Source organism: Argentina silus, assembly GCF_951799395.1.
Source record: "Argentina silus genome assembly, chromosome: 10".
Taxonomy (NCBI): Eukaryota; Metazoa; Chordata; class Actinopteri; order Argentiniformes; family Argentinidae; genus Argentina; species Argentina silus.
The window spans coordinates 4,043,599-4,061,055 of record NC_139664.1 but is presented as its reverse complement, the minus strand read 5'-3'; the positions used below and the strand labels follow the sequence as shown (position 1 = coordinate 4,061,055).

General features: G+C 42.1%; 1 protein-coding gene across 1 annotated transcript; it reads left to right on the top strand.

Moving 5' to 3' along the window:
• Nucleotides 1–7,107: 7,107 nt before the first annotated feature.
• On the top strand, nucleotides 7,108–15,579 carry meox2a (mesenchyme homeobox 2a; the record flags this gene model as incomplete). The annotated part of the gene is made up of 3 exons (XM_083678858.1): nucleotides 7,108–7,636; nucleotides 12,539–12,711; nucleotides 15,337–15,579. 3 exons carry the CDS (start codon nucleotides 7,108–7,110, stop codon nucleotides 15,553–15,555), a joined length of 921 nt encoding a protein of 306 aa, XP_083534984.1. The 3' UTR covers nucleotides 15,556–15,579.
• Nucleotides 15,580–17,457: the final 1,878 nt, after the last annotated feature.

The following is a 17,457-nucleotide window of genomic DNA, read 5'->3' as shown; positions in this document are numbered from 1 at the left end:
CTGTCTCCCTCCCTAGGCTTCTGTCCTCATTTTCTTTACTCCGTTCACCTCTACACAGAGCTGCATAAGGGCATGTGCTCCCTCAGATTCGTCCTGTTTTAATGTTTTGCCCTTTCTTTTAAAAAACAACAACATGTTTTTAGGGCATTTCTACTTTATTGGGATAGAGACAGTAGAGGTTGACAGGAAGGATGGGCGAGAGAGAGGAGGGATGACATGCAAGACATGTCGAGGGTCGGAATCGAACCGGGAACCTTGCGATTATGTGGTATGCGCATTCGTGTGCTACGCCACTAAGCGCCCCCATGTTTTTCCCTTTCTATTTATCAATCTATCCCTTCATCACTAGCCTCAGTCTGTCCATCACGGTGCTCCTGTAGCACCAGTTCCTCCGGTCTCCCTTTAGACCAGGGGTGGATGCTTGGTCGTTCCTACAGGAAGTCCTCCCCCTCCCCTCTCCTCCTCCTCCTCCTCCTCCTCCTCCTCCTCCTCCGTCTTAATGAAGCCCCTGGGAAGTCTGGAAAGCCCTGGAACTGATGCTCTCCTTCCCGTCCAAACCTCCTCCTCTCCTCTCCTCCTCCTCTTCAATCTCAATGAGCGGAGCTTGGATCAACCCTAACCACCCGCACACTGCACTGCACTGCCACCATAACTACAACAGGACAGAATAGTCCTCTGTGGCTCAGTCGGTAGAGCATGGCGCTAACAACGCTTAGGTTGGGGGTTCAATTCCCACTGGGACCATATATACTGAAAAATGTATGCACTCACTGTGATGTAAGTCGCTTTGGATAAAAGTGTCTGCTGAATGGAATATATTAACAGGGCCCTCGGCCGTGTGTTGCTGTATCCATTCTTTAAACAGCTGTCAGTCACACATGGAACAGAATAATATGGACATTTATTTGGATTGATTCCACTTGTTGATAATCAATCAGTATATTGAAAAAGATGACAAGATGACAATATACAAATACATAAACAATGGATTTGATATATCGTGTGCCATAACAATTTTGAGTTGAGTATGTCACAGGTAACAACATTTTCTTTCGCCGGTCCAAGGCACGTTACTGCAAATGATCTAATTCAATCAGACACATGCAGGACAATGACAACAAATATCATCGTTATGCATCCAACCAAAACACGATAAAAACTTAAGATGCACTTTCATCTGGACACGGCATTGGACAACTTCCAAAAGACACGCCATAACACAGCCAATCATGAGCTCACAACATCAACGTCGGGGGGTAAGTACAGACACCAGTACAGTATGTCTTAATATCCTCCTATTGTCCTGGCCATGCGTCATCTCTGCACCGTGTGGATGGGTGAAGCCAGCTCCTGCACATTCCTGACGGGGAAGACATGAGATTGTTCTGGATTGTTCTGGAGTAAAGGGGGGAAATGCTTGGGAACTCCACTTCCCAGCGTGAGAGGAGACAAGAGAGGATAATCGCTCCCCAGGGCCCAGCCAATGACCTCGCTGAGTGCAAAATATGCAGGGGTCAGCCAGTTCCTATTGGGCCTGAGCTAAATGTGACTGACAGCGGGCAGCAATAACCCTTGACTTCAAGATCTGCCCTGAGACAGGCTATTAATATATGGATAAATGTCAAGAAAATAGGTCTGAATTTCATGCATAGTTCAAGTGGACTTGCGAACATTATTTTGATATGCTTTAAAGTTGTCTCCTATATCTCTGAAATCATAATTTTTACTATAAATACCACAACGACTGCTCTTACTATCCTATTTGTCATCCAGATGTTTGTGATAAGGAAGTGAGATCAGCACATATCTCCGAAGACCTCCAGAGGTCATGTGCTGTATGCACAGCATTAGTCATTGCGTGGTCAGAAGGGATCACAGGGAGCATGACTATAGCTGTACTTCATACATCTTACACCTCCCTCCTTTCAACACCTACCAGCAGAGGTCAGCGTTCACATATATACCTCCCCGCCGCAGGAAAGGGGGACATACCTACAGTACGACACAGTGTTGGTTGAACCACTTCAACCGACACCCCCTCCAGTTCAAATATGCAGCATCATCAATATATCACCTTAAAATATGTTCTGCTGCGTTGACCAGTCATGGCGGTGGCATGGTATCGCATGGCAATGTACTGAGAAAGAAATCAGAAGAATGTGCTAATGAAGTTCTACCAACACACTGACATTGTCGTGTTAGTCTGAGCTTCGGGCCCAGAGAATACAATGTGTCCCAACACAGTAAGGGAATCTAACATTTTGGGAACAGGCCCAGAAACCCCAGGAACCTTAAGAGAGAAGGAAGCCGTTAAATCATAAAACGTTGACTTCACTCTCCTGAATTATTAGCCTTATTGGAACAGCATGTTGTGCTGGACGATCGGAGGGATGCCGGGAGTGATGCAATTGGCCTACGTTGTTCCAAGCTGCTGGAGTGAATGAGATTTGTGGGCGTCCGCAACAAATTGCATTGTGAAACAGGCGTCGATGAGGCAATTGAAAAACACTAACACGGCTAATGGCACTGAAGGCACCGTTCACAGATTGGAGTCTGGACCAAGTCAAAGACTGGCACCTACACACATCTGAAGCCCTCGAGGACTGTGTGTGTGTGTGTGTGTGTGTGTGTGTGTGTGTGCGTGTGTGCGTTTGTTAGGGGGATGCAGGGAGGCACTTACTAATGTATTCTATGAGGAAACAGGCTTAACGCTATGGTAATGCATATGGAACTGGGGCTTTTGGTTTTGGTGGTTGTACCAGGTCCAGATCTAAATGGAGGGTTTACTGGGCGACCCTGAGCTGTTTGAGGTGTGGTCTGCCATGGTGCTAGGCCCTGCTTAGTATCACACACGTCTGCAGGCTCCGTCACCCTTTTCTGAGAACTGAGAGGGACCATCACGCTATCCGTAGCCCCAACAGGCACCATTATAGAAGATGATCTCACTCCTGCTGTCTATGGCCATTAAATTGACAGAAAATGGCCACCTTACAGCACCACCATTTTCTCCCTGCCTTTATTTGTGATCACTATACCAGTACAGGGAGACAGAGATTTCGATAAAAGCTCTCAAATTTATCCAGCTTAAAATATCACCTGCAACTGTCTTTCTGACACATGAAGAGGAAAAAAATGTCTTTGAAGGTTTTGTGGATTTATCATTGTATGGATAGCGGTTGGATTCAAAATCAGTCACCCATTAATTTTCTAACAGAAAAAAACCCCAAAACATTAATTTTCTAACATTTTCATATAAGTTTATTGAATTTCCATCAGAATAAAAGCAGGCCTGTATTTACACTATGTTATTGATAGGAATACAACATAATATGAGCAAAGCTAAGTATTATATTGATAGATATCATACTGTATACACATTCCATACATATACTTAATATATCTAATAAAATCGAATGACATTAACAGCACGACACTTGAAATCACACTTCCTTGGAAGAGAAAATATACAGTATATTCAGCTGCATCCCCAGAATATAAAATCAAACATAATCACATTCAACACCTCGACAGACCGTGTAAGAAATGTAAAACAACATTCACGACACAAAAAATCCCCAAATTGAATTGAATTAATAAATATCACAAATGAAAAAAAAAAATGAAAAAAAGAAAATCGATGTGAACATACTTTAGGACATTAATTTGTAATGCAAATATCACCGTATAACTATTTGGTTTGATGGGAATTTTGAGAAGTGTGTTCCCAAAATGCACCAGGTTGTCAAGTTGAGTGCTTTTCTTTTCTTCTTTTCCTCTTCATAAACTCATCTACCGAGAGCAAAGAGACAACATTTAGTACCACAGAGCCGTATATCAACGGCATCCATTTCATGTCGGCATACAGTATTTTACTGACAATGGCCATAAATCTTTTGGTCGAAATTCAAAGCGAAACAAGCAGCCTTGACTAGTTTCCTATTATAGTTTCTATTATAGTGCTCTACACTGTCCACACATATTCATCTCAACAGGACTTTTTATTATTAAAGTTGTCCAACTTTATTGTGATTATATATATATATATAATTATATATATATATATCATTTATTTTCTGAAAATATATGTATCTAACTTGTATCCGCAATGATCTTGTATAACCAAATTGTGTTAAAGATTATACTATTAATTGCATTGTATAACAATTGTAATACATCAAATGTGTAATCTTTAATTAATTGTGTGAAACCAATTTTACACACAATAATATATCATGTATAATTGCTGTTTAATACTATCTTAATTAAAGTCATTTATAATTTCATTAAATATTATTAGATTAAGGAGAAGAGACAGCAGACATATTTAATATGTTTTCAAATTTAAAACTCAATAGCCACAAATAAGAAATAGAGAACAGTTTGTCTCTTTAACAGGGTATAGAACCACATAAGAGTCTAATTTTAAATGACAACCATGGATACACTCCCTATATTTCAATTAATTTATTCACTTGTGATGTCAAACACATAAATGTGTCAAAACTCTAGATTTACACCAGACATAATATACATTCGTGTATCCCCAATGCCGAATGCAATAAACCCTTTGTGTTTCTTGAATACTCAACAACTTTTAAAACTTATAATGGAGACTTTTTAAAGCACATATTTGGGCCGTTCAAGGGCTCGTATTGTGTTTTAAATGGAGATCTACTTCAAGGCTTTTTCAGCTACAGCACAACAATAAACTTTGAGGCAGTAAATCAAGCAGAAAAGTCAAGTCTCACACAAGAAATAACTGATACTTAAGACATTAACATTGCAGATTTTCTTTCTGCTACACTGAGGGAATGTTGGAACGTTCACCACCAATTCTACTATATTCTATAATCAATGGCTGATGCATTTCTGTAAAGGTTATGTTGAGTAAAGTCAAGACAAACACAAACATCCTCTAAACACCACAAATATTTTTAAATCCCACAGGTTTTAAATGACGGTTTTAAATGCTGTGCATGCAATTCAGGGTCTCTTTTTTATTTGGGGTATAATCCTTTTGAGGTGTTATAGTTCTAAATGAATCCATCATTATAATCTCAGTGTGACTGTGTCCTAACTTCTGCCCCCCCCCCCATCTTTCCCTCCTGTCTACCCTGCCTCTGACTGACAGCCACAGGTTTGGTGGGTATAACAGCAGGTCTACCTAATGTTTGCAGCACTGTGCCACCCCGGCCTCATGCTGCCTGTCACGGCTGAAACCTCTTCAAACGCGCCTTAAATCTGAGCCAACCGTCCCCAGTCAGAGCAGAAAATCTGGGGGGATCGCCCCTGTTGCCGTACACCCTCACACCCCCAACAGCGGGTGAGGTATTGCCTCATAACACGGCGGCTCCCAGCACGCGAGGGGGCAACAAGAGCGGGATTCACTAAGACACCCTTCGCCACAGGGCACCACCGCTGAGGAGAATGCCAAGAGAGTGAAACCACATGTGTACTAATACCAGAGGAAAGGCTGAATAAACATATATCTTTCCTATCCTGCTAATAGCCTTAATTTGTAAGGCAAACAGTAAAGGGTTCACACTCACCTAAGGAGCCTTCGACGCGGTGCTGCTGCCTTCGAAGGGCACGGCAGGAGTGGGAGAGTGATAGCGCCCAAGTTACAGCCTGCCTCCTCTTGCTATCTGCTAAAGTAATTTTCTCCCAAAGTGGAATTAATTTCCTTTCTCAGGCAGGCCCCATACATGTGGCACAGCCCTCTGTAGTAGTCTCTGCTCCCCTGATGTGTGGACTGACCACGGTGCCTAAGCCTTTGCTGTCCATCAGTTGAACATGTGCAGGGTCCATGAATGAAAAAGACATTTGCATGATTTAATTTTGCTATCTGTATTTTCTAATTCCATAATCAAATACTATCGGGTCTGGTAATTTGTATGCATTTAATGAAATATTTTTGCAACCATTTTCTACAACTGTTTTAAATCTATTTTCGAAACACTGAAATAAAGGGACCTTGAATTGTATTTTGCATACCCAGTTTTTGTTCTAATTTATGGCAAACAGAATTAAGCGAAGCGAAGCCATTATCGATAATTTTTTACTTCAGGAGTGACCCCTTGTTGAAGGACTAAACAATATACAGTATATACTGAATACTATTGGTACTTCCCAATTCATCTCACTGAGAATCTATAGTGTATATACAGTACCTTACTGTATCAACTAAGGCTTACTATCAACACTATTATAGTATTGTATACTATACAAGTATGATATTGAGTCTTCATATTTTCATACTGGGGTATTGGAGTGAAGCAGAACAAGTAAACAGAGCATGTATATAGCAGGGTCTCAAAGCAACAAGTGCCCAAACCTGACTAACCACCACAACAGCAACCAAGGTACGAAAACACACAACAGAGCTATCCTCTCACACCAAGACCCTAATCTCCTGTCTGTTCATATGTCAGACCCCCTGAACTGATGGGACTGTTTTCTTAGCACAAAAAAAAAAAGAAAGAAAACAAAATCAGTGGGACACCAGGGGTCAGATAGCCATGAGTCCAAAATAAATTGCCTTCTTTTCTGAGGCTCAGCCATTTTAATAGTGTAGATTTATTGTGCCGTGCTTTTTGGAGGGCGATCATATGCATGTGGTCAGTAGCGCGCAGTCTGTGACCCAGCCTCCCTCTCACGTTACAGCCTATTTATAACATCCCCTCTGCCGGTTCCTCTCTTACTGCAGTTCCTAGGAACCACCTTCCCCTCCACAAGGCTCCCGACTCCAGTCTCCTACTCTTCCTGACATCTGAGAATCTCTCCTGCAGCCTATCCAGGGCTCACTGTTTATCCTGCGCAACCTGGCAACTGTCCGCGTGCTCAGGATTACCACAAGAGCCCCCTTTTAACACACACATGCATACACAGTTTTTTTTTTTTATCGTTTATTAAGGAGCCACAAGTCGTGTCAGCTAAGGAAAAGTAGTGGATCTTGGATTTTTTTTGGGGGGGGTGTTGGTTTTATCTCCTTTTCTTAACTTTTTGGTTGCTTTTACTTTTTGGTACCTTTCTTTCTTTTCTCCCCTCCCCCCCCTCCTCCTCCTCCTCCCTTCTCACCTTTCTGGAGGGTCGTGTGTTTTGTATGAGATGGATCACACTCTCTTTGGCTGCCTGCGCAGCCCGCATGCCACCGCGCAGGCCCTGCACCCTGCCTTCACCCAGTCTCCCCTGACTCTCCACGGACGCTCGGACCACGTCTCCTACCCTGACCTGGCCTCCAACACCTCCTCCCCTTCTGCCTGTATCATCTCCGGTTACCCGGGCGACGAGGGCCTGTTCGGCGGGCAGCACCACCACCATCGTGGGCACCACCAGCAGCAGCATCACCACCCGCCTCAGCACCAGGCCGGCTGGCACATTCCGCAGATGCCCTCGCCTGGCAGCGCCAGCTCCCGCCACAACCTCTGCCACCCTCACTCCCACTCGGCCCAGGACAGTGTCCCTGCACCCCCAGACCTCGGCCCTCCTGGCGGGCCCAGTATGTGTGCCAGCACCCCCAGCCTGGGGGGTAACACCGCTACTGGGACCTCCTGCGTGCCTGCAGACTTTGGGAGACAGACGCTGTCACCTGCTGAGGCGGAGAAGAGGAATATCAAGAGGAAAAGTGACAGCTCAGGTAAGATCAGGGGAAAGATTCACTTCTGAGTTGTTGTTGTTTTCCATGTTCTTTCAGGCTGCATGTAAACATCGGTTCGATTGGAATGTTGCACAAATATGCTAATCGACAACCGAATCAGCTTGACATAATTTGACACCTTTAACTTAATCAAATGCATCCATGCAGTAGAAATCCTATTTCTTGAATACCCAGGACACTTGTCTTAAATAGAATAACTTAAAGCAAACTTACATTTTAGATACTTACAATTTGAATTTGAGCTGATTTCAAGACCATGCTCATAACCCTTCACAGTTATTCATAAGTTGTCCACAGAGACAGACGGGTGTGTTTTGTGCCTCACTGACAGAGAACGTGGTATAATATTGTCTCAAAAGAAGTTTGTAGTTGTTGGCCAACATGAACAGAGGCAATTACATCAGGTTGACTAAAGCCAAGAGCAAAGGCCAGACTCTAACTCTGTGTGGGCATTTGACTGCTGGCATGTTTTGGTTTAAATACCATCTGTTTAATTTCCACGCATTTTAGAGGGCAGAAAATTACGTGGACTGTAAAAAATTAATGTCATGGATTGTAAAAGACTACACGGGCGCCTCAAATGATACTAAACACCAGGAATTATTTAGGCTTTTCGTACTGCGGAACGCTTTTTTAAGGATTGCTCTTGAAGTTGTCTTTTCCAAACAATTGAGCTGACTGAAAGATTTATTCAAAAAGAAAGGTAGGAAATTGAAAGTGAAAAATTGTAAGGTTACATTCAGTTGAAAACAGCCATATGACACTGTAGAAACGTCCAAAACCGTTTGCTACTGATGAGATTTATGCCACCCTAGGACGTGTTCTAAAGTTAATCATCATTTTGAATCTTATCTGTGTCATTTCAAACGTCCAGAGAAAGATACCTGTTCTAAAGTTATTACAAATAACGCTAAATTACGCTAAATTAATGTACTGCAGACATCTTTATATCGTTTTCTCTTGAATATTTCTTTACATACTTTCCGTCAATTATGTTGTGATAACGTTGATGAGATAATAATAATGTGTTATGATGATACAAACGTATATTACACACCTTATATAATGAAATCTTCTTACTGATAATGTATGTCAAATTAGTGACTTATTTTGTAGATACAGGTGTCTTGACCTTTTTTTTTTAGAACCATTGACCATTTCAAGTATTTGTATATTCATTTACCACGAATTTACCACCTTGATAGTTTAAAACAAATCTAGAAATACCACCAGTACAAATATGGTACAGTACACTATAAAATAATTTTAACTGGAGCATAGTTTTTTTTTAAATTTCCAATATACAATCAATCACTTTAATACTAGATTCAAACCTTATTGATACTCAGCCCACTGAATCATATTGCACCATAGCAAACTAGAGATTTTGTTGGCAGCAACATGATACAAGTTGGAGTTATCAGTTTTCCATGGAAAGTGTGCCAGCCGCTTTCCCTGCCGGTGGAATGTCGGCCCTTGGTGCTACGCCGAGACCTCTGTCAGTTTAAATGGCCTCTTTGTATGTCACCTGGCTGTGGGTGTGTGCACAGCACTTTAACACTGACTGATATTTCCCTATGTGATTAAAAATCCACACAGGATGCTGTTGGCTACTTCAGACATGTATCCCCCCCCCCCCTGTCCTGGGGGGTCATTAATTCTTTTGATTTTGCAACATTTTTACATAAAGGGACTTAAACAACTTAAGGACTGATGTCACATACTGAATATAGACCTCAGGGGACTGCACATAAAATCCAAATGAAAAGAAAGGAAAGACATGAAAAAAAATGAAAAAAACAACAACTTTATCAAATACTTTATCTACGGTGCATCCAAAGTCTTGCTGAGTTGGAACTGTGTAATTTCCAAAGCACACACGTCATAGCAATGCTTCTGTTTTGCCATACTAACCCCTCCTATTCACACATTTAAAAACTCCCTCCTCTATTTCCTTTTCTCCTTCGTCAAATAATTTGAAATCTAACACTTGGCCCCCAAGGCCCACTTCCCTAATTACAATTGCATACTCATTACGTGTGCCTTACATTCTCTTCATGCTAACGCCAATCATGCTGATTATTGAGGGTAGTTAGCTTACTGATTCAATCAGCTGTCCAAATATCACAGTGTAGCCAATAAGGTGAGATCGCCCCGGTTTGGTTTCACCATCTGGACCAGAAACCTGAGTGAAAAGGTTGTGAAACATAACACCAGATACGAAAACAATAACAAAATAGCTCATTTCTATGCGAAATGTATCCCGCAGAACAAAGAATTTTGGAGAGGCATCGGAGAAGGCTCTCTCTTTGACCTTTGTTGGTGTGATTGCCTCCTCAAGGCGGACGACAAGGTATGCTAACACGTGATTAGCTGACCAGCTGGTATTTGGGTGTCTGGTTTCTATGAAATCTGTTCATTTTCAAGCGGTCCAGCTGGAGGGAGTCTATGCCCTTTAGCGTCACCTGGTCTAATTTACTAAGTTGTATTTGAGGATGAAAGATGAGGGAGTGGCCATTCTTTAAGAGTTTGTGGATCTTTAGTGTGGAAAAATTCAAGGTGATTAAATCCTATTTTGCTAATGTGGACATAACTGTCGTTTTTGAATGTTGTTGGTATCGTGGAAGTACTGGAGACCTTGCTCATAAGGGGATGACACGGCGGTCATATTGACTGTAAACTGATAGGTTAGAAAATGTACATTATTTCAATGGATCTGTCATTATAGTATTTAGATTTTACAGTGATAGTCTATACGATTCCATGAATAAAATGTCCAGATGAAATTCACAAAATAATATAATTATTATGTTGAAAAACTATGATATCATCAATATACAGCACATCGCTATTGTCCTACGAATAGAATCATCATTTTATTTTCTAGTTCTTTCCTCCAGCGTAAACTGGGACACTAGCACTATTTTAGAGAGGGTTCCTCCTGATCTGGGTTCAGTTCATTTGGGAGCCCTAAAACTACCCCTGTCTGGGCGCTGTATTTGTCTCCCATTATTCCCCTTTTTTGTGGAGAGATGAAAGTTACTGCAGGGACCTAATTGCTGTGGTGTAGTGGCTGGGTCGTAAAACCTTCTACTCATTTTAACTCTGGGTCTGCGCTGGTCTCAAGCAGCTGGCTATGTTATTCTTTATTCTTACACAATGTCTGTGTTTACCAGAGAGTAAATACATCTAAGGGTCTGTTTTAATCAGGCCTACCCTCTGCCAGACACTGAAGGCCTGCTCGAGTGAAATTACAGAGGGGAGATGGGAGGTCAACGGCGAAAGGACATTTTGCTATGCATCATACAGTGATGCACTGGATTTTTTTATTTTACTTTACCACAGTGATTATTGTGAATTTACTGTGGTAATACAGTACCTACCTTTACTGTAAAAATCTGTGTTATACTGTGTCTACTTTACATGGATTAGCATTAGCTGAGCTTTTGTGACCCCAATAGCATAGACTTTAGCCTACATTTGACTGAATTATAATGCTATTTCATTACAAATCCACCGCCCACTTCTATTCCAAGAGATGTGCATCTCCCAGAAAACTGTTCAATACTTGGCCTCGTTGAGCAAGAAATGTATGAGAAAAAAAAAACAAAGAAAGCTTTTCTGTGAGAAAATATTTTATAAAAAGACAAGACCTTTTGAAAAAGGTCCCAGTGAGAAAAGAGTTTCTCTGACTGTCTCTCGCGACGTGGCCAAGAGAAGGAGACTCCCACGACTGGTGGATCTGGCTCCGTAAACTTGAGGCCTATTTACAGTTTGGCTTGAGGCGGCCTACTGGATTAACACACACTACAGAACAGGACCGCAGATGAATTAGCATGCAATCGCTGTTTGCTTGAAGTACAATGTGCAACTGAAGCGTATCCAAAAGGCAAACCACAATGTCTGGTCACAATAGGAAAGTTTGGGAACCAAATTAACAATTCATGTTTTCTTCGGAAAAAACCTGGGGAAAACAAGCGTGTAATAACTTTCCCTGAAACTGAGACAAAGTGGGAATGACATGTTGATCTTTAATTTGATACTTCAGCTATACAAACACATCCTTTTAGTAATAAAACAATTTCCAACCATCACTTCAGTGAACTGGTAGGCAGTAGTTCCACTTGTTTCTTGCTGGTGTCAGCCATGCTGGTTATTTATGGAATTGTAAAAATGTATCCTAATGTTTGGTTAATGATCAAAAATCAAAAAAGGTTTTGACCAACCTATCCTTGATTGCTTAATCATTACCAGAGGTCAAGACAGGACTGATATACTGTACTACTGTACAATACTGCTCATGCAGCTAAATCTAAAATGCTCACATGGCAATGTCACTTGTTCATTCCCAGAATGATAAACAACATTGAACAAATCCAATCTGAATTGGAGAATGAAAAAAAACTAAACTCCGTTGCAAATTGTTGTGAGTTGGCAGCTTGTTGGTCATAAAGAGGAGACGCTTATAAAATGTTGAGGTAAATAAACGAAGGAAACATATTTTTACACATCCTGCAGCGCTGTTTCGTTCCATATTAAAACTACGAGGGTAGCAGCAGATTCCATCAACAGTAAGTCAAATTAACTCCACATTGGAAAGTGGAAGAGCCAGTCTATTGTGTGAGAGCACAGCTGCCAGAAACAGGCACATGTGTAGACGCCCCTGGGTCCTTCCAGCCACTTACAGTGTACATAAACAATACAAAAACAATAAAAAGTGATTGGCAGCTCCTATTGTTTCTCTTACCTGACTCTGTCCCTCCCTTCCCCTGTATTTCTGTCTCTGGCCCGCACCTGCCTTTAACACTCATTTTATCATTATTTTCTTTGAATATAAATCTCCCTGACTGGAAGAAAAATGTGTGTGGTGTTTGATTTCAGAGTCCCAGGACGGGAATTACAAGTCAGACGTGAGCAGCAAACCCAGGAAGGAGAGGACGGCCTTCACCAAGGAGCAGATCCGAGAGCTGGAGGCCGAGTTCGCCCATCACAACTATCTGACGAGGCTGAGGCGCTATGAAATAGCCGTCAACCTCGATCTCACAGAGAGACAAGTACGTCGCTGTGTTCCCCTCCTCGTTCTCCCTCTGTCCCCTTGGGTTCAGGTATATCGGTCCCATATTAAGGCAGTAATGCCGTGTGGGGAAAACAAAGACTGCCTCAGACGACGTAGAGGCCCTGAGAGCTACTGTGTTTTCGTAACTTTGGGGCTGTGTGCTATTGTGCTCCAGCTGTGGCCGTCAGGAGGGACTATCATATTCCAGATGTTCCGGTCTATTCTTTTAGCCGGGCCACAGTCAAGTCATGGAGACAGGCATAGGAAGCGCCGTCTAGCAAGTCACTTCCTCTTTCTCCCCGCTATTGCAAATTAGCCGCAGAGCGTTGGCAGCTTGCTATTAAAGCAGTCGCGTGAAATAAATAACTGAAGACAAATTGGAGGGAAGGAAACATCGCACCGGGAGTTGTTCTGTGACACCATTTTGGAAGCTATATGTCATGTTTATATGATATCTTGCCAATGATAGTTTGTGGGCGGACACAGTGAGGATTAAATTAATGCAGCACATTCCCGAATAGTATAGAGGTGATTTGTATTTTTCTTGACATCAGTGCTCGTCAAGTTTGCCAAAACGAAAATGCTATTAAATTCCCAAACAAGAGCTTAAACTGAGATGAAAAATATGATGCCCGCTCTTCAAATAGTAAGGGACTAGATCCTAATGTGAGCTACTAACTTTGACTTCTTCGTACATCATGCATTGCCTTCTATGGGAGAAACACTCTGTAACAGGAAAGGTAGTAAGTACTTGTCAATGAGTGCCGACAGTAACCTACATTACAATACGTTATCAACCCCCAATAAATCTCCTGTGATCCCACACACAAGTCACTCAAACAGGCCTGTTAAGTCACAACATATTAACAAAGATGACTACACTCACTGAGCACTTTATTAGGAACACTATCCTAAAACTAGGTAAGGCCTCCCTTTGCTCTCAAAACAGCCTCAATTCTTCGTGGCACTGATTCCACAAGATATTGGGAAACATTCCTTTGAGATTCTGGTCCATGATGACATGATTGCATCACGCAATTCCTGCAGATTTTTCAGGTGCACTTTCAAGCTGTGAATCTCCCGTTCTAACACATCCCAAAGGTGTTTGATTGGATTAAGATCCGGTGACTGGGAAGGCCACTGAAGAACACTGAACTCATTGTCATGTTCATGAAACCAGTTTGAGACGACTTTTGCCTTGTGACATGGTGCATTATCATGCTGGAAGTAGCCATTAGAAGATGGGTAAATTGTGGCCATGAAGGAATGCACATGGTCAGCAACAACACTCAAATAGGCTGTGGCATTCAAGCGATGATTGATTGGTATTAACGGGCCCAAAGTGTGTCAAGAAAACATTCCCCACACCATTACACCACCTCCACCATGAGAAGGCGTACAGGTGTTCCTAATAAAGTGGTCGGTGAGTGTATATTGGGGCTGCAGCACAGTCTATCTAAATCACAGTCATAATAATAACTAACCTTTCTTTGATCTTTGAGTGTAATTCTAAAAGCAAAATGTGTTTCAGTGTTTTGAGCAATTAAGCCACTGATGACAGCATTAGTAGACATAACACGTACAGTAGCTCTGTAAAAACAACCCCGGCTCCACACTCTTAACTGTGCTCTCACTGCAGGAGGGAAAAGTGCAAGTCTTGCAGATGTATTTTAAGGTCGGTCCACTAACAGTCGTGACAGTAGGAAACCTGGGTGGCCAAAGTTGGACCACAGCCCTTCAACCTGATAGGGATCTTAAAACTGACACCTGACACTGCTAATGGAAGAATGTATTGCTGATCAAAATAAACCTTTTCACTTCATTTTTCTTTGAGCGAAAGCCTACGCAAAATCAGGAATGTCAAATAAAATATAAGAAGCTGCCTGTACCAGCAGCCTTGGCCTAAATTGTACAGTGTGCGTACACACTGTGCAGGTGTGCCCCACAGCGTGCCACACATCCTCCTCTGACCTGGACGAAAAAAAAAGATCGGTAACTGCACTTAAAGAATCTGACGTGATCGCCAGCGTACGTTGCTAACGTCTAAGACAAACGCTCATGCCGTCAGGTGACTTCCTGCCCACGTGACCCAGGCCCTACAGCATGACACCCCCCAAAATAAACCGACCCACGGGGATCCGGAGAGAGAGCCTAATCCTAAACCACAGTGTCGCCAGTCACCGTGCCGACAGTCACAGTGACTCCAGACGTCATCCGTGTAAACCTTTTTAAGCAACAGCTTAATCATCATTCTGCGAGACGTTAATACGGGGGGAGTTGTCGAGTAAGGGAAAAGAGGAGGAGCGTGATGCCAGGGAGCAGATGGCGCAGTACATCAGCACATTACCGCTGCTAGGCTACGGACAGCTGACAAACCTTCAGAGCAGCTATCAGGTGCTAGGGTCATAGTTTGCCCAATATTCAGGACTTTAATAGATTGTATATTTCATCAAGTTCTGTTCTCGACTACACACACACACACACACACACACACACACACACACACACACACACACACACACACACATCACACATCACATTACACCCCCTAATGCCAGACTTATCTACCCATCAGGATGACTGAAGTTGACCCGAGCGAACTATTCCCTGTTGTTTTCCTCAGGTGAAGGTGTGGTTTCAGAACAGACGGATGAAGTGGAAACGAGTGAAAGGAGGCCAACAGGGGGCGGTAACGAGAGAAAAAGAACTGGTGAATGTGAAAAAAGGGACATTACTGCCTTCGGAGTTCTCCGGCATTGTGGCTCTTCATCACTCCACAGACTCCCTAGCCAACGAGGACAGCCATGACAGCGACCTGAGTTCCGAGCATGCTCACTTATGATGCACCGAAGGCCTCGCCTCCTCAAAGCAGGCCCCGCCTCCTCTCTCAGGAACGTCCTTAAAAGGACTGCTGTTAGCTGATTCGTCATCGTCATTAGCAGAGTAAAACTATGCTAAATAAATGTGTACCAATGTACAAATGAATGACGTGAAGAGTTGTGTTACTTGATCAAAGAAGATTCATTTACAGGACATTGGTTAAGCAAAAACACCAATACATTTCAGGATCCGAAAATATGATGCAGAAATATGTAATTGCCAATGGTCGTTGATAAGTGATAGCTTTCATTGATTTCTTTGAGAAATACCATGGCCAAATGAACATTAAATCAGACTAATTCTGAAAAGCTTCTTCAACTGTAAATTGTGTGCTTGAAAGCAGAATTTCTATGCCTAGGACACATTTCCAATTTGGTCGAATTGTTGTCAACATTCCATGTTATGTGTCTTGCATCGAAAAGGGGCAGGTTTATGCTTTGATTTGCACTGTTGAACACTTGCCTCAATTGGTTTCTACTGTATGTAATGTAAATTGCGATGTAATCGAATTATTGATTAAATCAAGTGTGCAGGAGAATCAAATTTGCTCAGCTAATATATACTCTGTAAATACCGCTCAGTACTTTTTTTTCTAACCTTTGTTCTAGCAATAACTTCTTATACACACTATTCAACCCGCACAGTAATAAACATTTTCTGATGGTTCTTAATTGACATTTTTCTACCTGAATGGTATTTGTAAACAAACCTGACATGGATATTGTATGAACCAAGCTTCTGAATGCTTTCTCAGATCAAATAAAGTTGAACCAGAGGTAAATGGAATTCATTTTGGTTGCATAACTTCCCAATGCCCCCCATCCATATGAATCCTAGGTAATAGATTCTTATACTGTGAACTGAGCTCACATGAATTAAACATTATGGAGAGTGTAGAAAGCTGTTGATGGGGTGCATGCTAAATTCACCTTTTCCTCGGGGCAGGGTCAGGACTTCTGCCAAAACTCCACAAGAGAACCTGCAAAAGTATCATATTCTATTTCAAAATCATGTTGAAGACTTGATCTCTTCTTTCACCACAATGTGAGTGTGCATTCTAATTTCGGTGCATTGGAGACGAAAGCTTTTCAACTAGAGTGATGTTTTTTACCCCAGAGAAATGTAGTCTGTGAAAGTTGACGCTAAAGGATAAGCTGGTTTTAAAAGCAATATGAAACACTCACAGTAAACATGATGAACAGTATGTGGTGGCTTTTTATATAACACTACCTATTCAGTTACAGTACTGTACATGCAGAATGCCAGATGCAATATGTCCTCACAACTGAAGCCAGACACTGCGATTTCAGCCACGAATTTGCCACGAGTCACGTTCTCACGTTAAAATAGTAGGCAATATATTGGCAGTTAACGCGGGTCATCTGCTGTGTATTTGACGCCTTTACTCGCACAGTCTGAGTTGGTCAACGACAAGGGAAGACAAGATCACGTCCGATTTTAATTCTACATGTCACTACTCACAAAATCGCCCCCCAGTCGTACAAGGCGCAGATGAAACGATTTGATCAAATGTTTGGATTACGCGAAATCTAGTGGTAGGCCAAGATTACCGAAAACAAACAACATGTAATCGTTTACCTTGCACTTTCTGCATCTGCTTTGCCAATTTGCGTTGTTCAATATCCCAGCAAACACAGTACGTAACCGCAACCTTGAAGTAAGGCTATGGTGAGGTTGTGGCGAAGTTTGACTACTCTGTTATCATAGCGTTGGTGTAACCGAGTTGAGATGGTAAACTCACTGCTCAAATTCATACTCCCATCTGCGCTGTTGAATTGCTAGCTTTTCGCTAGTTGGTTAACTATGAGACGATCAAATACGGTTTGTTGACAATCAGAGGGAC